We start from the raw sequence: 21,448 nt of genomic DNA, 5'->3' as shown, positions 1-21,448 counted from the left end.
ATACTCACTTTAAAAATCTTTTGTGCCTCTTTGTCGCTAGATGTTTAGTAATATCGTTTTTTCCACCATGTGAGACCGAAAATTCAGCATTGCATTTATCACACCGTACCATATAGTCTATTTTAGTTTTTTTAATAAATGGAAATTCCCTGCTTAGCTCTTCATTAAATTTGCATTCTCTTTTTTTACTCATCTTTTATTCTGTGGGTAAATACTAGAAATAAATAAAAAAATTTACTACAAAGGCTAAAAAAGAGTATTAAATTTTACCTTTCTGGCCATTACGTTGTAGCGACTATTGCTCTACCACTATCTTCGTCAATCGAATCGAGTCAAACCGAAAGTCAAATTGAAAAGAACAAACCGCACTGTCTATCGGCAGTCCGCCTGTCTGCACTTATATGAATTAAGCCGAGACGTAACGACAATGATCGAACACCACCGAATAAATCTAACGCGGTACATTGCCTAATTTAGTTTACTCTGCATGCACTTTATGTGTTTTTTTATCTATTTTTTAATTCTTTATATTCACCATAATACTTAATAAATAATAGGTAATATATTTTTACAGTACATTTAAAATAAGAAATACAGGTATTTTCTAAAAAGCGGGACATTTCAAAAAATCGGCGGGACGCGGGACAGTCCACCAAAAAGCGGGACTGTCCCGCCGAAATCGGGACGTGTGGTCACTTTAGGCTAGAATAGTGTTTTCATGTTGTTGTTTTTTCAATAATTTGGTAATTTTAATTATTAATTTTTTTATCTATACATTTTATAAAATATAATTATTCGATAAAAAAATATAATCTGCAAAAAGAAATATTATAAAGAAATATTAACTGTTAAACAAGGCACATCATTTGTCCATTTGCTCATGTGCAAGCCTTTAAGTTAGATGAGCTGTTTTGTAGATGGGAGAGTTTTCTCATTGTAGAGGATAGTTGATAGATGAAACCTCCTTTTAGTAGTTTACTTTACTTACTCTAAGTGGCATATTCTATAATTCTATATAGATAAGCTATGAGCAACTAGAGTTCTGAATAGCTTATCTGCAATTTTCTTTTGCTATGATGCATTAATGAATAAAAGATATAATTCTTATATTTTCTGTTACTTCCAATACAGTTAATTGATTGATTTTTACATAATCTGCAACTAATTCTTAATTGTAATGCACATACGGTTTTCTGACATAAAATTATATTTCTTTTCAAAGGAAAATCTATTGGCTCGACCGAACTTCCAAACAGCTGGATGTTGCTGAACTTGATGGTACTAACAGAAAAACATTGTTATCTGGCAAAATATCTGATCCAAGAGCTATTGCTGTGCATCCTGGTATTGGGTAAGATTATGTTAATGTATTAATATAGACATTGAACTGAGTTTTCTCTATTGATACTTAAATTGTACTTTTCCTTTTTCATAGATATGTGTATTTCTCTGATTGGGGACACCATGCTTATATTGCTCGAATGGGAATGGATGGAGCAAATTTCTCTCGAATTGTACTTTATGAAAACAAACTTGTGTGGCCTAATGCCTTGACCATTGACTATTTCAGTGATAAGATATTTTGGGCTGATGCTCATTTAGATTACATTGAGTAAGTTATTTCTATACCCAATTTACTTCCTTTTTTGTATATATGCATTTTGTAAGACATATAGTTTCCTTAAAAAAATGAACAACTTGCATTTAGAATTTGCATTAACTTTTTTTAAAAAAAACTTGACCTTTTTTTAATATATTGTCATAAAAATGTCATTTTAAATGTATGGCACAAAATATCTTCTAAACATTTAATCCCATCATTTTATTATTTTAAACAAATTATTTATTTATCTTTTTTTAAAAATTTTTTTAACATTTTTGTATTTTAAATTAGAAAACATATTTTTAACTGTTTTCTTACATTTTTAACAAGAATAACAAAATTAATTATAATATTATTAAAGAAAATTATGTCTGATTAAATAAATAATTTTTCTGAGTTCTAATTTAATGGTTTTCATTGTTTTATCTTATTATCGAAAATTTTCTCTTGTTAATATTTTTATTTTAAATAAAAAAAAACATGTTTTTTTTTTATTGCTATTCTTTTGCATTTTCATAAAGGGTGAATGAACAATTAAAAAAATTATAAAATAAAATTATAAAAGTAATTATTTTTATTTAATTCGAATTAAATGATCTAACACTTTATATTTTATAGATTTGCTGATTTGGATGGGAGAAATCGCCACGTAGTTCTGTCTGGTAATTCAGTTCCTCATGTGTTTGCTCTCAGTGTGTTTGATAATTTCATCTATTGGACTGACTGGAATTTGAAAGGAGTTTTCCGAGCAGACAAGTTTACTGGAGAGCATTTGCAAGTATTGAGAAATACTTCACATCGACCTTATGACATTCACATTTATCATCCACTTCGACAATTACCATGTAAGTAAATTATCAACATGCATTTTTAGTTTACAATATTAATTCTTTCTTTAACTTATAAGTTTATCTCCTAGATACCACACCTGAATGTTAATATTATTTTATGCTTGCTCCTATCAGATCAATATGTGTCCTTATTAGCCTCAAATATAAATAAACAAATCAAGACCTCTGGGGGTACTGGATTGGAGATTGATCGCTCTCTGATTCAGGTCAAAATTATGATCTGTGGATGTATGAATGGGTCCGCCCTGTAAATATCGCCCATAGATGGCGCCACTGAAAAACAAGAAACGCACACTCTGCCTTAAATTTGCTTGGTTTCACCAAGCAGGCTTGCCCCTGTGGCAAGTGGCATTAGAACCAATCAACCAACATTATATTATAATTTATTTCATATATATGAATTTTAATTGCAGTTTCAATTTTTTTAATTTTTAAATTCAATGGGTGCTTTCTAATTCTAAAATTTCTATTTCTTAGATACAAATCCTTGTGGTAAGAATAATGGAGGCTGCTCTCATCTTTGCTTGATTTCTCCTGGTGGTGATAAATATACGTGTGCATGCCCAGACAATTTTATTCTAATGCAGCAGCCTCTTGGCTCTGCAGCGGCCAATCATCGCTGTATTGCTAACTGTACATTAGGACAACATCTATGTGGAGGCGACGATTCTAGATGTATTCCTATTTATTATAAATGTGATGGAAATAAAGATTGTAGAGATGGCTCTGATGAAGCCGGATGTCGTAAGTATTATTTTCATTAGTTTTTACAGAATTGAATGATTCTGGGCTTCTCTTCATGAACTAGTTTCTGCTACATTTAATAAATTTTAATGTTAAGTATTATAGTATTTTAATTTAAAAAATTCCATCACAGTCCCCAGACTTAAAATGAAACCTTTCCTACTGCAATGAGGCATCTTATTGTATCAAATATTCCTTGTGATTTGAGAGAACTTACGTTTCAATTTCGTTAAAATTTAAAAAATATTTTAAATGCATAACATTTGATATAAATAATACACACATGTGGAAAAGTTTTATTTTACTGATCGACTTTGAAGCTTTTGTCGAAATAGCTAAATTTTTATAATTTTTTTTTATAATTGTTGGTATATAAATTTTTAATAATGTGTCGTTATCAATTTTCAATAACTTTAATTTTTGCCTCTATTTGATCTAATGGAAGTTATTCGAGAATAAATGTTTAATAACCATACATGGTTTTTGATCTGAGGATATGCATTTACAATACCAACTTCTTTCCTTGTTGTAGACTGAATCATAAATGAATCTCCTACCATTCCTGTATTTTGTTTGATTTTAAAACATTTTATAATAAATTTTACAGTGTTTCCATTTGTATAATTTTTTGCAATTTTTATTTCAGCTCCATTTTCTTGCAAACCTGGCCAATTTCAATGTCGTAACAATCAAAGTTGCATTTCTCGCATTCGAATTTGTGATGGAACTGCTGACTGTAGTGACAGATCTGATGAAGAATTCTGTGGTTGGTATTCTATGTTATGCATTCATAAGTTAAATGAATTAAATTTTTCAGAAAACTTAATTATTATATATATTTTAATTTTATCTAGTCCATGATTGTGGAGAACATAGCTTTAAATGCAACAGCACTGGACGCTGTGTTTCTGAAGCTTGGCATTGTGATGGAGATGAAGATTGTCCTGATGGTTCTGATGAAGATCCAGCCCTGTGCCGTATGTATCTTTATATCTTAATAGCTTAAATGACTTGTTGACGATGCTTTGACACTGAAGTGACTATAACACCAATTCTCTTAAATTACTCTAATCCACCCTTACTTGCTCCAACTAGCTCTAAAACAGACCCTAGTGTGTTTTAAATTAATAAAATACTAATAACACTCTTTCAAAATAATAAAATAAGTATTCTTTATTGTAAGTTGTATGATTATGAAATAAAAGAAAGTTTTTGTTAAAATTTTGCAATAAAGTTTTTGAAAAAAATTTCCTTTCTATTAGATTTTGCACAGTTACATAATAAATGTATAGATTACAAAGTAGCTTATTTAGTAGCATTATATAGAAAAATGAATATAAAGAAGAAACATTTCTCTTCACCCATATTTTTCCCTTGTGCAAATTTTAGCTGAACCAGTTATATTTTTTCTAATATTACTTTATTTAACTAATAATTGAATCGTTATCAATTAGTTTTTCTCTCTAATTTTGTTAGGTTTGAACTAATTAAATGTATATTTCAAATGTAGTTCTGTTAATTTATTTGTATTAATAAGTTACTTTGTTTTTATTTTTAAAAAAAATTTATGTGTTTTATCATGCTCTTTCTGTTACAATATTAAAGCAATTTTTTTATTGGGTAGCTCAAAATCATTTTTTTTAATTTCTAGATAAAAAAGAATGTGATCCTGAAACTCAATTCAAGTGTAACAATGGGAAATGCATTCCTAAGTTGTGGTATTGTGATTTTGATGATGATTGTGGCGACAATTCTGATGAACCGTCTCACCGATGCCGTAAATAATTTTCCTTACTCAATATTAGTGATCAAAATAGTATTTTTTGTTACATTAAATTTAATTTGTATAAAAGTCTTCCTGTTTTTTACTTCTTTAATCTTATTTAAAAAAAAATAAACTAATAAAGATTGTATAATATTATGCTTTACATAATGAATTTTGTTAGGTACAGTACACTCTCGATTATCCGTTCGCGGATTATCCGTGCTGATTCCGGAATCACACAAAAAATATAAAGAGAAACATTTTCAAGATTAAAAAAATTTGATTCATGAAGTTATAACACTACCAAATTTTTGGAAGCAATATTCGTTATTGGATTGCAGTATATGGAATATCAGCAGCATGATCAAAGGTAAAATCGTCTACGTTATCACGAGCTTGGAGAAAGATCATACCGCTTGATGAATAATCTTCTTCAGATGCTCAAGAAAAATACCTTCCAGTATTTGACTGATGAAGACATCGTTATGTTGTTAAATCAAATAGTGATGATTGTAACTGATGCAGAAGATCGAGTAAATGAATGAAATACAATTTCTCATTCTGCTGCTCTGTGGAAGCTTTATTAGATTATGTGGGAGGATTTGATTACGGTGACATTACTGCGGTTCCTAAAATATGTGTATCGATATATGGCGAAGACGCATTACACATTTTTTAAAAAGGAAAATTCCTAGTTTGATGTTATGCATGCAAATGTCAGTAATTTTTATACTTTTTGTACTGATATTGAATTTTTTTTTAACAAAAAGAGTTTTCGGATTATCCGTGTTTTTCGATTGTCCGTGCGACCTGTCCCGGTGATTAACCCGGATAATCGGAAGTGCACTGTATATTATTACTTTAATATTTGGGTCTTATGATTGAGTCAAAGATTAAAACTATTTCATCAAGTACAAATCCTTGAAATTCATTCTAATCCTTTATAAAGAAGCTTTTCCTAGACTATCATGAATTTCATCCAATTTAGTAGCAAAATAAAATTTTGTTATAAGTACCTTTGATGTGCTTATATTACATATTGTTTTATTTGGTACACTAAAACTCAAGAGTCTGATGTAAATTTTTTTTAATTATAAATGAATTTAAAGTAGTATTTCCATAATAATTCTTTTGTAAAATATAAAAACGTGAAATTTTTTTTTTAATTTTCTAAGAATTTCAGTTAAACTATAAATGATAAGCGTGCATGAAAAATTAATTTAAATAGTTATCACTCTAAAATTTAACTTTGTTCAATAGAGTCAAATTTTATAATTTAAAATTTTCTGTCTTATTTTCGTTGCCACATAAGTAAATCTGTTGTACATTTGTATATTTTTTTCTCCATTTGATAGTTTATATAAAAGTATCAGTTTTAGTTGAATTCGTGTGGATAAAATGTATTTAACTGTTGTATTTGAAAGCTATTATTTTAAATATAGTGTGTTAGTCATTTATGAGTGAGCAGCCATTTCTTTAATAACATTATTTGCTTCTAGGTAACCGCAACTGCACAACTGGCTGGAGAAAATGTCCCACTCATGGTAACTATCGCTGTATACCAAGTTGGCTGTTCTGCGATGGTAAAGACGATTGCCGTGATAACTCAGATGAAACTGATCCTGTGTATTGTCCTAAATGTCACCAAGCTGGTGATTTTGAATGTAGAAATAAGAGGTGTATTCCTCTAAGATGGAGATGCGACTTTGAAGATGACTGCGGTGACAACTCAGATGAAGATCCCAGCATTTGCAGTGAGTTTTTTTTTCTTCTTTAGTTTCCCTGAAATCTCTATACTAATTCCAATCAAAGCAAAGTGTGTGAGGTAGTCTTAATATTTTATATGCTTCATGTATTTTATTCAGGGTTGTAAAAAAAAAAATTTCTTTTTAATGCGTTCTATGTGATCAGGTTGTCCACTGAACAAAAAATTCAGAAAGAACAATAAATTGTTCGATATGGAAATATCATTAAAAAAATAGAAAAGAAATTTATTTGAGCTTAAGGAGCCTATAAGTCTAAAATTTTCCCAAAAAAATAAATGCAACTTCTGAAAGATACTTTCGGTAGCTCTTTATTTTGGTTGAATTAATATCAATTAAATTGGCATCTACTAGTCTCTATTTGTCTTTTTAATTTATTTACATTAATCATACTTAGTAAATTATAAACATTTTTTTATCAATTTAAAAAAAAATTATCCACAAAAATTGATGTTACATTTATTATGAAATATTGCACTATCAAAATCAAATATCCACGTCTTATTTATTAAAAGAATGCTATACGAGAGAAACCCATTATGACAAATTTCTTTTCATCTACAAAAGTAATTTGAAATTCAAAATATAAAAAAAGTTAATTTAGGTAAACCTAGAGTAAACCATATGGTTTTAAATGTTGAAAAAAAGCTTTTGAAATATTGAAATGCAATCAAAATATGGCAGTATTACTCAAGATTACCCAGTGGGAAAATAATCCTGCTAAGTTTTTTTATCATTTTGTTATATTAAAAACATTTTTTCAGCATTCGAAACTTTGATCTATAGGTTTACCTGAACTCATTTTTTTTAATACTTAGCTTTTTACAATACATGTATGTAGGTGAAGCAGAATTTGCCATGAAAGTTTTATTCTGTGGTGTAGCATCTTCTTAAGAAACAATTATTTCATTATACATTTTGTTTTATTAACAACAAATTTTTCCCAAGATAATTAAAACTTTAACTTACCTTTTATCTATCGTAAATAACAATAGCATAAAATAAAATAAATGTGTTGTCTATTATAGTATTTTTTACTTTATAACCGAATCCTGTTATGTAATTTTTTTAGATTATACTTGTAATATTTCTTTTTCTTCAAAATTTTTTTTATTTTCTACTTTAATTGCAAGTTGAAGTGTTTTGTTATCGATATTTTATATAGAGTGACCAAAAAAACAAACAAAAAAGAGACTACTCTGTATAGCATTTGATTTAATGATCAGATCTTCACCTTCTAGGACTCAATCTTAATGGTTCAAGGGGACGATCTCATATATGATAATTAAGTAGTGCAGACAATAATTTGAGTTATGAAATTGGACACAAAAACGTACTTTGAATAAACATAATCTGAATAAATATATATGCGCTCTGAATAAACATACCTTTTTTGACGAATTCAGATTTTTGATCCGCAAAATATATGGGAAATCTGAATACGATTCACGTAATGTCGATTTGCTTGTTTTCTTGTTGTCAATAATACATTATTATGGAAACTTTTACAGCGGAGTTGTATCGTGACTGTACTGAAAGTGAATTCCAATGTTCGAATAAAAAGTGCATTCCAATGAGATGGCGCTGTGATCATGATGATGATTGTGATGATGGATCAGATGAAATAGGCTGCTTAAACTACGAATGTCCCGTGAGTAATAGTGAAACAAATCTATAAAACCTGTATTATTTGTTGTTTGTGAGGTTTTTTCATAGCATGCAGATATACTTCATTAACATGTTTTTTTTTTATTTTTAAATACTAACACAAAATATGAATTTTAAAACTTTAGAAAGTACTGAGATAGTTTGATTAAAATAGTTAAGTGTAAAAAGTATTATTACTTTAATTTTCTATTTTTGGTGCACTAATATTTAAATTGGTTATTTTCTAATTGTGTACAGTGTATTATTTAAATTTAATGTAACAATTGCTTATTTTATTTAAACTATTTTAAATCTGAAAAAAGATTTTTTTTTTTCAAAAAATTTAAATGTATACTTGGTAATTGTTATCAAATTGTAAATTTCTCTGTAAATTTCAATCGAAACAAATATTACAATATTTTTATGCCTGAGGAAAATTTGAAAAACTTTTGGAAATTATGTCTCATTTTTTATTTCATATGCTTAAATTTATGTATTTCTTAGTGGCTTTTTTTTTCAATACTTATATTTTCATACGCTCCCTAATTAATCTGTGACGAATTATTTCTCTAAAAACATTTTTTCTTGAGATTAAGTAAGAACTCTGTCTTAGTTTTGGTTTTTATTTTTATTATTTATTTATAGACTGACCAATTTAAATGCAAAAGTGGCCACTGCATTGCAAGTAGACTAAAATGTGATGGTAATAAAGACTGCAATGATGTGTCTGATGAACAAGGCTGTCCACCCAGGTATCCAGATGGAAAGTATTGTCAAGAAAATATGTTCCAATGCAACAATACAGTAAGTAGAGACTCAATTTGTGAAAATTTTTTAAATTATTTATAAAACCTTGTTCATAATTTGTTTTTACTTGTTTAGCATATATATTTCTAATCTAATTGTCATGATTGAATTTTAGGTTTGTATTCGACGAGATTTCCTATGTGATGGTGATGATGACTGCGGTGATCAATCGGATGAGAAACCAGATTTGTGTAGTAAGTTTAATTCCAATAAAATTTTATGTATGAGAATTTTACATGTGTATGTTTATTTATTAAATTAATTTTACTCATGTTTTATGGAAGATTTTGTTATACCTATTTTTGCACATGCCTGTTATGCCACATTAAGCCTATTTTTGCACCTTGTTATTGAACCCCATATTCTTTTTGTTAATTACATTAATGGACTTTATTTCTGTAGATTGATTTTTATACATAAATAGTTTAATGAATCTTATATTACTTGTTAGTTTTAGTGACTGTTCAACTTGATACTCTCGATTTCCCTTAATATGTAATTTATTAAATCTACAGGTAACATTTTCAGATTTAGTGTATAATATTAGAAATACGTGAATTGTAGGCAACACAGAAATTATTTAGTTTAATAGAAACACATTTTTCAAAGCATAACTATGAAAAAAAGAAACTCTTGGTTTTGTATAACTTTAAAGATATAAATTTTGTGATGTAGTCCACCTACTCTTTCCAGCGTTTTGTGCCCAAGCTCCCATGTTAACGTTGGCTGTAGAATTTAGCAAACATCACTGATATTATCTTTAAAGTACCGTAATTTCGCACGTATAGTCCGCACCACAGTATAGTCCGCAGGTCCGATTTTATAGTAGAAAAATTTCAAAAATCGTCGGATAGTCCGCGGACTATACGTCCGAATTATTTTAGAAACAAAGAACTAAGTATAAATAGAAAAAAAGTACTTACTTACTAATATACCTTCTGAAATAAAACGCTAAACATAAATAAAAAACAGTGCTTACTAATTAATCATATTTTAATTAATCACACATTCTACTACATTAACGAAAACCTTCAAAGTCCGATTCATCAGTATCAGAATTAAACAGTTCTAATATATTTTCGGAAAGAGTGTCCGAAAGTTCATTTTCAGCATCACTATCTTCACTGTCAGAGATTTCCTCGCTTTCACTAACAATCCCGGCTTTTATAAATCCCGATCGGATGGTTGACACTTTAACACTTTTCCAGGATTTATCGACCCATTCGGCAACTTCAGTGTATGAAGCGCGTCTCATTTTTCCTCCTTTTGTGAAAGTATGTAAACCTTCCGACATCCAGTTCTCCCAGCAAGCACGTACGTGGGACTTGAAACTTTTGTTTACGCTAATATCCAGAGGTTGCAGGATTTTTGTTAAACCTCCTGGAATAACGCTAAGTTCAGCACCGATGTTTTTTTTCTTAGCTTCCGCCTTTACACTGTCCTTTATGTGTGCCCTCATTGAATCCATAATCAGTACTCCATTGGAATTGAAAAAGGCACCTTCTCTCTTCTTCCAAACTTCTTGAAACCAATCGAGCATAATGTCCTCGTTGCACCAACCCTTTTCATTACATCGTATTACGACGCTTCGAGGATAATTTTCCTTCGGAATTGTTTTTCTCTTAAAGATTAAGAGCGGCTTCAACTTTGTGCCGTCAGCACAGCAGGCGAGCATCACTGTGAAATGGGTCTTTTCTTGACCAGTTGTTGTTATGGATACTGTTTTCACTCCACAAGTATCGACGGTGCGATTCGGTGGACAATCAAATGTTAATGGAACTTCGTCCATATTTATAATATTTTTCAGGGAATACTTCCCTTCTGCAATAACTTTCCTTGTAAACTGAAGGAAAGAAGCTTTTTTTTCATCTACATCGTGCGGAACAGCCTGACACATTGTCGTTCTGCTGCGAACTCTCAAGTTTTTACGACGCATGAAGCGGTAAACCCAATTTACTCCTCCCTTGAAATCCGTTATCTGCATCTCATCTGCCATGGCCTTCGCTCGGAGACGGATTTTAACTGTTGAAATGGAGCGTCCGGCATTTCTTTGGTCGAGAACCCATCTTAGTAAATTTTCCTCTAAAGCTGGCCATTTTACTTTTCCGTGCCGATTGGATAGCTTTCTTCCCATTCTTTTTAACACATCCTTTTGTTTGCGCCAATTTCTCACCGCTTTCTCGTCCACTTCAAAATAACGGCCCGCTTCTCTGTTTCCATCTTTTTCAGCTTTCACAACTACCTTGAGTTTAAACTCAGCAGTAAAACTCCGGCGATGTTTCACAGACATAATGTTGGATCAACGTTAATGAAGATGAAAAACAAAATACTGTGCATTAATAAGACAAAAACGCATCAGAATTGAAGATACAACGATTTGAAAAAAATAATAATAAGCTGAGGACGATGGTCGAAATCAGACAGAAATATGAGCAATGAAGAAAAAAAACGATAAAAAGCGCTCTCCCAAGCATTTAAAACAAGTTTCTATTTTTAGCGATTCCTCCCCCTATTTTTGCTTCTCCAATCAGGTTTTTTTTTTTTTAAATAACTCCGCCTAGGACGGTCTTTCTTTTATCCCCTGTCTAAAATTCTCACACACTTAGCTTTTTCCCCTCTTCACTGACCTTCAGTTGAAAGTTTGAAATTCTTCTGGAACATAAGATTATTCAAGGTTATTCCAAGTTCATCAGCACCCTTTATTCATCAAGCATTCACATGTTTTTAACAAGCAGCTGAAGAATAAAGGGGAGTGGAGAGAGGCATTCATGACAAGTGGAAGAGACATATTTCCTGAAAAAAGCGGGGGGGGGGAGTGCTTGTTTTACAGTTGACGTTATCACTGGCCCCACCCTGATTTCCTTCATTCATTCCTTTCTGATTTATGCTTCTCTACTCCACGCCCATTTCCTACACTCAATAGCTGTTCATATGGCAGAAGGGAAAGAGAGATTAAGTTCTCTTTGATTCCAAGAAAGGTCTCGCGCTGTTTATATTTGATTATCGGCAGTTCACGACAGCGCAGGGCTCGAAAAAACTCAGAAATTTTACCCGTCCTCCTTTGAAACTAACCCGTAGCTTCTAAATAAATAAAAATATAATTTTCTCTTATTTATTACAAACATTTATATAAATAGCACAATGAATTAGTAGTTACTAGGATTACATTATACAGTAATAAAAGAAATACTAGGTTACTAGTAGTAACCTAGTATTTCTGTTATGAAATAATTTCTTTCTTTTATGAAATAATTTAAATGACAAAGGTCAAGTTATCTGGAATGTCAATTTATCCGAGGGTACTGCGTTTTTTAAATGAATAGAATATGACGTTTGCCAGTTCCACAATCAAGCCAATGATTTACAGAGGTTTCTGCACAGAAATCTGAAAGGGGTTTTCCATTTAGATAGATGTTCATAATTGCGTTTAACGCTTCTTGTTTAAGACCAGTACGTAATGTGTTTTTTTTTTTTTTTTTTGTTTGTTTGTAAGTTCATTGCTGAAAAGCCCCTTTCAACCGCTGCAGTACTCCCAGACTGAGAAATCATCAATTCCAACATGCGTAGTATGTTGCTGTATTGTGGGTCATTTTGCTGCCTTGTAACTTGTAGGACTGTTGTAAGATAATGAAAATTGAAAATGTATCACGAACATTAACAGGAAAATGGCCGTCCGCGCGGACGTCGGATTCGTTGGATTCGGAATTTTTGATCGACGAGGACGGGCGGACGGGCTGTTTTTCGAGCCCTGCGACATCGTGTTTTTTAAATTTCAACGATTTTAACCGTGAACAACCACCGTATTATCCGCACTGGTGGATAGTCCGCACCTTCAAAAATTCGCATTTTAAACACAGATAGTCCGCGGACTATACGCGCGAAATTACGGTACGTGAAAAATCAGAATCGTTCACGGTTTCCTTTTTATGAATTTCTAGTTCTAAACCAATAAAAGAATTCCATTTCTTAGACGTCTCTCTCAAGCGATTTAATTGAAATTTTTGAACAATTTTTAGAGATCAGGGGACTGAAACTGCCCGTTTCACCCACTGCCGAATTTTATGAAAAGTTCTGGAGTTATAAAAGAGACAAACTCTTTATTTTATTATTATAGATATATCATACGTTTATCCAGTACAAACTGAATTTATAAAAGCTTTGTAATATATTTTTTGAACTATTATTCTGATAACAGTCTAACACTGTAAAAATTAACTAATTTTATAAATGTTTTAAAATGTAATTTTGAATGGATTAACTTACTTGACATTGCACATCCAAAACCAGATTGCACATCCATTTAAAATATCTTTCCTTTACTGATTTATAGCAGTTTTTGCAGCGCTATATTTATAGATTGAAGTAGTTCTTTTTTTTTAATATGATGAATTCTTTAATTTTTTTTTCAGGAGCTTTCTCCTGCGACATGAGCCATAAATTCCAATGTGCTAACCATCGTTGTATTCCTGTATGGCATGTTTGCAATGGTCAAGATGATTGTGGTGATGGTTCTGATGAAAACAATCATACCATGTGTGAGAAACCTCCAATAATATGCTCAAGTGAAGAATTTAAATGCCTTTCTCAGAAATGTGTTCCATTGACAGCTGTCTGCAACTTGGAGGATGATTGTGGTGATTTATCTGATGAAAAAGGATGTAGTAAGTTTATTTAAACCTTATCATTGGGATGGCTACTTTACAAAATCTTTTGTCTTACATGTCAGAAAAATTAGTGAAAAAGTTAATGATATGGTAAAAATTTACAATGGAGGGCTCCTCTTAATTTCGAAATTTTTTATTTTCCTACGGGAAACAAGGAGAATGACTTAAAAATGAGATTTTCTAACACTATAAAAATAGAAAATTTTATATACAGTAAAAGCGCCATGGTACAGTACCCAATCTAAGGGGCACCCAAATTTACCCTCTAACCAATTATATTAGTAGGATCAAAAAAATATCAGAAACAACATAAGTTATATGTATTCATTAAAATTCTAAAATATTGAATAATCCAACTCTTATGCTTCAAAGTAAGAAAATTAAAAAGGAAAATGTAAGATACAGTGTTCCTTGGAGTACCTAATGTTTTAGAGAATTCAAAAATTTTATATCATGTTAGAAAAATTTAGCAGAAAGGCATTATTGTAAGCCTGAAAGTTAATGGCCAATAGGGAAATAGCCAATTTTGATTTAGATCTGGTGACTGTGGAAAAAATAAGAAATTCTAAAAATATTCAGTCACTAGGCTATAAATAGTCTGAAGAATTTAAAACAGAGGTTCTCGCGGTCCTGAAAAATACTGGACTTATGAAACTAAAAAAAATATGCATCTGATATGTGAAGTAAGAAAAAAAAAATTTAAGTTATCTGCAAGCATATTCTAAACGCTTCTGCAAACTCATATTCTGAATTTAACAGAACAAAAACTCATATTAAGAGTTTAACAGAGACATTAACAGAATTATACTATTCCAAAAACTGCTTAAAAATTAAACATAAATGACAATAAATGTATGTTAGGAAGATAAATATCATTTTTCCATGCAAGTAAGATTAGAATGCGAAAGTGAATATTATTATTTGCTTAAACCTGTATTCTTAAAAAGTAAATGAAGTTTGAAAAGTATATATGCAAAATTCAAGAGCTTTTGCAAACCACAAATGACGTGTACATGTACATTAATATTATCTAACTCTACTGATGTACTTCGTTTCAAAGAATTTGTTAATTACATTTTACTGTGAAACTTGGTTGAGCCATTGATTACTGCAAACAGCCACACATTCCTCACAGATTTCTTTTGAGTTTTTTAAAATTCTTTGACTAAAGCATTAGAATAATAGAAAAGAAACTGTTATAAGTTCATTAATTTTTCTCTTCCGCTTTCTTTTGAGTTTTTTTTTCCTTTTAATCCTTTTTTTATTTACAATTTGTTGTTGTGGCTTGCTAAAATATAAAAAAAAGACCAAGATCAAAGTAGCATAAGGAACTCTTCAGAAATGTAAAGAAGAAAGGTGCTTTTATTTTGTGGTCAAAAGGGGAAAAGATGAATTCCTTGCGAGCATGAGAGTTGAAGGATATGATGATAAATGAATGTAATTTGAATAAAATGCTTGGTTATTAAACTGGGAAATTTAATGGAATTAAATGTTATAATAATGTAGATAATAATTTATCAAGTTTGCTAAATTTGTACAATTTGTATTTGTTCAACAAAGCTGTTGAAGAAAGCAATTAATTTAATCATAAAAGTAAATAAATCTGAATCTCATTACTTTTAATTTCTTCCTAACCTATAGATTTTGGAACGTGTGATCCCATCAAAAAGGGAGGTTGCCAACACAACTGCACATCACTTACTGGGGAAGGTTATATCTGTGTTTGTCCCAAAGGATATCAAGTTAAGCATGATGATGCCAAAATTTGTGAAGGTAAGTAAATGACTGACAATCCATTTAGTGGCATATTTGTAATGTGAGTTTGGGGAGTTATCTTTTTCTGACATATATACATACCTTAAGAAGTTAATGCATGTTAAAACATATTTTTTAACGAATTTTTTTTTTAAAAAAATACAGAAGCGTTTTTTATTTTATTCATTTGTTTGTATTCTCTATTTGATGGGTCTTGGATTACCACCATTTTAAACAGTTTGTACCCTTTTTAATATTCTCATTTACAGTGCCATCTGTGAAGCAAAATGGGTAACCTATAACTTGAATACGGTAACTTTTTTCTGGAGAATCCGAATCTGCAATAAAAAAAAATAGGTTTACATATTTAGGATTTCAAAGTTGCCCTGCAGGAGAGATAGAGGTGAAAGATTAAGTTCGGTATCATTCGATGGTTTTAAAAAAATATCGAACACGTCTAGTTTCACTTTTTGATTCAATGTATATATATCGAGATATTTAACAATTTCCAAACTTTTTTACACCCTGTATTTTGTACCCAATCCCATTCCCATAACTATGCCACTGTATATGTTGCTGTAAACACTTCTGTTTTAGCTTTTATCATTTAACATAAGAGAAAATTGAAAAATGTAATTGCTTCTTCTTTTTCTAGATGTCAATGAATGTGCAACGTTTGGACATAACTGCTCACAAATATGCACAAACTTCCTTGGTACTTACGAGTGTACTTGTCACTTTGGCTTTGAGAATTATGGTGGTCACTGTGCAGCCACTGGTAAGCATTAACCCTAATTTTTTTTATATTTCATTTGAAGTGTGGGATATAATTCAAAACTTTCAGTTTTTTAAAAAAATTTCATCACTAAAAAATGCAATTTTTTAGCGTTATGATATTTGAACAAACTATTATTCTTTTTTTTCAAAAATCATAGTTCTTTAACACTAATTGTTATTTTTATTTTTGCAATGTAGGCAAGCCTCCTATTTTGATGTACGCAGCTACCACTGAAGTGAAAGCATTCTTACTTTCATTCGATCAACAATATGCATTTATTTCTGGAGAAAGCAGAATACAATCATTGGATTATGATGTCTCCCGAGGTTAATAAATCATGTTTTTCTTCTTTAATCTCCTTCTTGTCTGTGCATTTAGTTACTTAAATCAAAAGCTTATCCGATATTATTTCAAATAAAATAACTTAAAATTGGCAACAGTTATTCTATTAATTTCTTATAGGTACTATTTATTTTCATATAATTTGCTAAGAAATTCATTTTTCGAAGAAGGTGCCTTGTATTTTTTATGAGCATAAAAAAAAAAAAAAATTTACGATAATAGCCAAGTATTAACAAGTAAGCATCATGAATTTTAATAAGAAATCTTATTTTTCACTTGTAGAATATTATTTAATTAAAATTGATTTATTAATTAAAAATTATTTGTTAATTAGAAACCTTTATATTTTAATTTTACAGGTGTGCTGTATTGGACTGATACTTCAGAGAAAACAATTAAACGGTCTTTTATTCCTGATGATCCAGATGCTAGCTCAGGTTTCGCACAAAACCTTGAATTGAAAGGATTAACTAAGCCTTCAGCGTTAGCCATTGATTGGGTTAGTGGGTAAGTATCCACTGTACAAATATAGCCTTAGTATTTGATTTGTTACTTTAAAAGTTACTAAAATTATAATATATTTACAGCCACCTTTATTGGATGGATACTGATCTCTCAAGTGCACGACCCAAAGGACGCATATTTGTCAGTGAGTTAGATGGTCGCTACAGGCATGCCATTGTAACGTTTGGTTTGGAACAGCCTACATCTCTTGCCTTGGATCCAGAGTTCGGGTAAGAAAACTACTTTAATGAAATGTCTTGTGTATTTGAACTTAAGCTGTCACAGTTTTATTGTTCAAACATAAGCTGCAGTTTTTTAAATATTGTTCTGGGTTATTTATTTTATATGGTTCAGTTGTATTGTGATGTGGCCACCGCTAACTTTACATACATATTCTTCTTCACTCTGATTTGGAGCATAGGGCTTCTATCATAGTTTTCCATCTCACTCTATTTGTGGCCAAATATTTTGCCTCTCTCCGTGTCTTTCCTATTGTTTTCAATTTGGTTACAGTTATCTTGCACCAAGTATTTTTCAAGTCTTCCTCTCTTTCTTATTGCCCTGAAGGTTCCTGTCAAAAACTTGTGATGCTTTAAATTTTTTGGGTTTATGTAGAACATGACTATTTCATTTCCATAGACGTTTTTTACTTTCCAGATCAATCGATTTCTGTTTTGCTTTTCTAAGGATTGCCAATTTTATAGAACCACTTGATTCACAATATTCTTCTTAAGCAGTTGTTAATCAATGCTTGGAATTTTTTCATGATATTTTTATTGCAAGGCCATGTCTCAGATCCATATAGTAGGACAAATTTAGCATTAGTATTGAAAATTCTAATCAGCTAATTTTAGATTCTTAATTTCATGATATTTCGGGGATCGCCGAAAACACATCAGTGGTTCCCCTAACCCGAAAAAACCTCTGTCTTTAAAAGAGTAAATTTATGGATTTTGAACATTATTTTCTACTTTTTGTGTCAAGTGCTTTAGACTTAGAGGTTGGGCAGCTCTGACGAGCAGGGCACATCAACCAGAGGTCTATTGTACCCAAACCCTAAAATCATGATTAGCATGAAAGCCCTATGGCTGAAATAAAATTCAGCAAGCACCTTACAGGAACATCTTGCAGTTCCCAGGCATTGACAATATGCTGCCCTAAATACTCAAATCTTTGAGCAGAATAGACCTCACAATCACAGAGTATGTGTCGTGATGTCTCTTCTTCTAGATGACATCCCCGACAAAGAGAATTTGATTCTATTCTCATAATGTTTAGGTGTCTTCTGAGGATACAGTGACCTAAGAAGACCAATGATCTTCCTTATAATGTTTCTGTTAAGCTTTAAGAGCTCCTTTTGACGTACACTAGGACAGTCTCGATTCAGCTCCTTAGCTTGTCTCTGACCGTCAGCAGCGCGCCACTGCTCATGGGCGATCTTGCCGTAGAGCTTGAATATGGTTGCCCTAAATGAGGAGGGAGAAATTCCCAGCTCAGGTTCAGGGCCCCAGAAAATTGCATTGGAGCCAGCCCGTGCTGCTTCGTCAGCTAGCTCATTTCCACCGATACCCATATGTCCTGGTACCCAATGCAGGGATACCTTGTTATGAGTGGACAGGTCACAGAGGACCGAGAAGCATTCCCACACTAACAAAGAGGTGAATTTACACCTTGACAGTGATAGGAGAGCAGCCTGACTGTCAGAACAGATGCGGATAGTCGTATTTTGATATCCTTTGTCTATGCATAACTTGCAGCACAAGATAATGGCATAGACCTCAGCCTGAAAAACGGTGGCATAATTTCCCAGGGGAAAGTGAAGTTTGGTACCATCATTGGAGCAGTAAATTCCTGCTCCTGATTTGGCACCAATCTTTGACCCATCAGTGTACCATATCAGGCATTTGCCTTTAAGCCACCGAGGAGAATTGAACCATTCATCTCTAGTAGGAAAATGGATCTTGAAGGGCTTGTGAAAAGCATATCTTAGTGACATATAATCACTAGGCATAATAAAAGAGGATAAATCCTTCACTTGTGAAACAAGATGTCCCCATGACAAGTGTTTGGAATTCTCTTTCCATAGGCCAAGGTACATAAGACGCTTTACGCCTGTCTGAGCTTCAACTTCAATGCGTAAGTTCAATGGAAGAAGCCCAAGTAAGCTCTCTAGAGCAGCTGTAGGAGTGGTCCTGAGACAGCCTGACAGGGCTACACAGACCATTCTTTGTAGTCTGTTAAGATTAGACCTTGCAGAGCTCAATCTAGTCCTTGACCACCAGACGATTGCGCCATAAGTGATGATAGGACTAATAATCATTGAGTATATCCAGTAGACTATTTTGGGGGACAGTCCCCATGTTCTACCAATAGCATTTCTACAAGACCAGAAAATTTTTCTGGCCCTGTTGGTGCAGTATTCAAGTTGAAGACCCCAATTTAGTTTGGAGTCAAAATAAACCCCGAGAAACTTGACTTTCTCCGTGAGTTCCAATTTATGGTCCAGGTAGTATACATTACCTAGATCAAGTTGCCTTTTCCGTGTAAAGGCTACATAACTTATCTTGAATGGATTGACAGATAAGCCTGATTTAAAACACCACCTAGCTACTTCTAGGAGTGCATTATTCATGATATCAGAGACAGTTTTTCCATGTTTGCCTCTGACAACAATAACACCGTCATCAGCGTACCCGATACAGGGAATGCCAAGAGCAGTTAACCGAACTAACAGGGAGTCCATTACCATACACCATAGGATAGGGGACAAAACCCCTCCCTGGGGGCATCAGGCAGTTGCATGCACTTTCATGCTTGCACCCAATAGAGAGGAACAAACATACCTAGAGGAAAGCAAATTCGCTATCCATCTGGTAATTATTGAGTTTATGTCTCTGTTCCTAAGTGCATTGATGATAGTCTCAGCAGGGACTTTATCAAACGCACCTTCAATATCAATGAAAACCGCGAGAGCCATCTCCTTATCTGTGATAGATTTCTCAAGCAGGTAGGAGAGCTCATACAGAGCAGTGTCTGTAGACTTGCCTGGTTGATAGGCATGCTGTGTGGAGGACAGTGGCCTTTCTATGAGCACAGTGTCTCTGAGGTGTCTGTCAATTAGCTTTTCTATCGCTTTCAACAGACAGGAAGTGAGGCTGATTGGTCTGAATGATTTAGCCTCAAAATAATTCTCCTTACCTGGTTTTGGTATGAAAATCACCCTGGTATTCCTCCAAGAGAGAGGTATATACCCAAATGCTATGCAGGATCGAAAAATCCTACATAAAATAGGGGCCAGTGTATTCAAGTGCTTTACTATTTAAGATATTTTTTTAAAACAATCTAAACTGTAGTGGGGAGACTCTGGCTTATAGATTTTCGTTAGGTATTAGAAAGAAAAAAAATTATTGACATTTTTCCAGAAATTCTTCAAAATGAAATATTTCTACAATAAATGTTCAATCAAAGATTGATACTTTTTAACTGGTGGGTTAACCATATTTGTGTCTTAACACATTAACTTAACTAACAATATCAGTAAGCATTCTCCTTTTCAATCTATGTACACACTTATTTTTATGAGTACACCAATTTTGCAATCTGTGCATATTGCCAGAGCATATAAAAATTATTTATTAGACATTAATTAGAAATTTTAAATATTTAAAACATCTTTTTATCCTTATTTTCGCAAAATTGTTAAGAGTCTTAAAAACAAGAAGAAAAAAAACGTTTTAACAATATATTTTTCAATTTATCTCTGGGTCAAATTTTTTTCGATTTTGTAAAGACATGCTATGAGTGTACAAGATTTCATCACAACTCAATTTCAAAAAATTCCCTGCTGTCTTGTTTGCATAAACTGATATTTTAAATTTTTAGAATTATTTCCATAGTAAAAAATTACCATTTTTCCCTGCCGTTTTCATGTAATTAAAAAAAAAAATTTCCCTCTATAGATTTATGTTTTGGACTGATGCTAGTATTGCCCCAAAAATTGAAAGCTCTTGGATGGATGGCAGTAAAAGGAAGATATTAGTGAGTGAACAATTGGGTTACCCAACAGGTATTACAATGGATTATGCTGGTGGACACAGGCTTTATTGGTGTGATACCAAGTTGGACACCATTGAATCAATGAAAATGGATGGAACAGATCGTGTTACAATTTTATCTGGTAATATTTTATGCAAAATTTTCCTCTTGAGAATCATGTATTAAATGT

At 31.9% G+C, this 21,448-nt stretch overlaps 1 protein-coding gene across 2 annotated transcripts in view; it reads left to right on the top strand.

Moving 5' to 3' along the window:
• LOC107441084 (low-density lipoprotein receptor-related protein megalin) overlaps window positions 1–21,448 on the top strand; it is a 120,748-nt gene that overhangs the window by 92,437 nt on the left and 6,863 nt on the right. For both annotated transcript variants that reach the window (XM_016054231.3, XM_043039085.2), the window contains 18 exons: window positions 1,223–1,351; window positions 1,436–1,612; window positions 2,222–2,448; window positions 2,932–3,198; window positions 3,845–3,964; window positions 4,053–4,175; window positions 4,850–4,975; window positions 6,463–6,717; window positions 8,238–8,377; window positions 9,019–9,177; window positions 9,296–9,374; window positions 13,590–13,841; window positions 15,486–15,617; window positions 16,255–16,377; window positions 16,575–16,703; window positions 17,079–17,226; window positions 17,307–17,453; window positions 21,183–21,400. In XM_016054231.3, coding sequence (XP_015909717.1) covers window positions 1,223–1,351; window positions 1,436–1,612; window positions 2,222–2,448; window positions 2,932–3,198; window positions 3,845–3,964; window positions 4,053–4,175; window positions 4,850–4,975; window positions 6,463–6,717; window positions 8,238–8,377; window positions 9,019–9,177; window positions 9,296–9,374; window positions 13,590–13,841; window positions 15,486–15,617; window positions 16,255–16,377; window positions 16,575–16,703; window positions 17,079–17,226; window positions 17,307–17,453; window positions 21,183–21,400 — 2,951 coding nt within the window. The remainder of the gene's footprint in view (window positions 1–1,222; window positions 1,352–1,435; window positions 1,613–2,221; window positions 2,449–2,931; window positions 3,199–3,844; window positions 3,965–4,052; window positions 4,176–4,849; window positions 4,976–6,462; window positions 6,718–8,237; window positions 8,378–9,018; window positions 9,178–9,295; window positions 9,375–13,589; window positions 13,842–15,485; window positions 15,618–16,254; window positions 16,378–16,574; window positions 16,704–17,078; window positions 17,227–17,306; window positions 17,454–21,182; window positions 21,401–21,448) is intronic.

Source organism: Parasteatoda tepidariorum, chromosome 1 (genome assembly GCF_043381705.1).
Source record: "Parasteatoda tepidariorum isolate YZ-2023 chromosome 1, CAS_Ptep_4.0, whole genome shotgun sequence".
NCBI lineage: Eukaryota > Metazoa > Arthropoda > Arachnida > Araneae > Theridiidae > Parasteatoda > Parasteatoda tepidariorum.
Note: the sequence above shows the minus strand (reverse complement) of the source record. Positions and strands in the feature narration are given on the sequence as shown.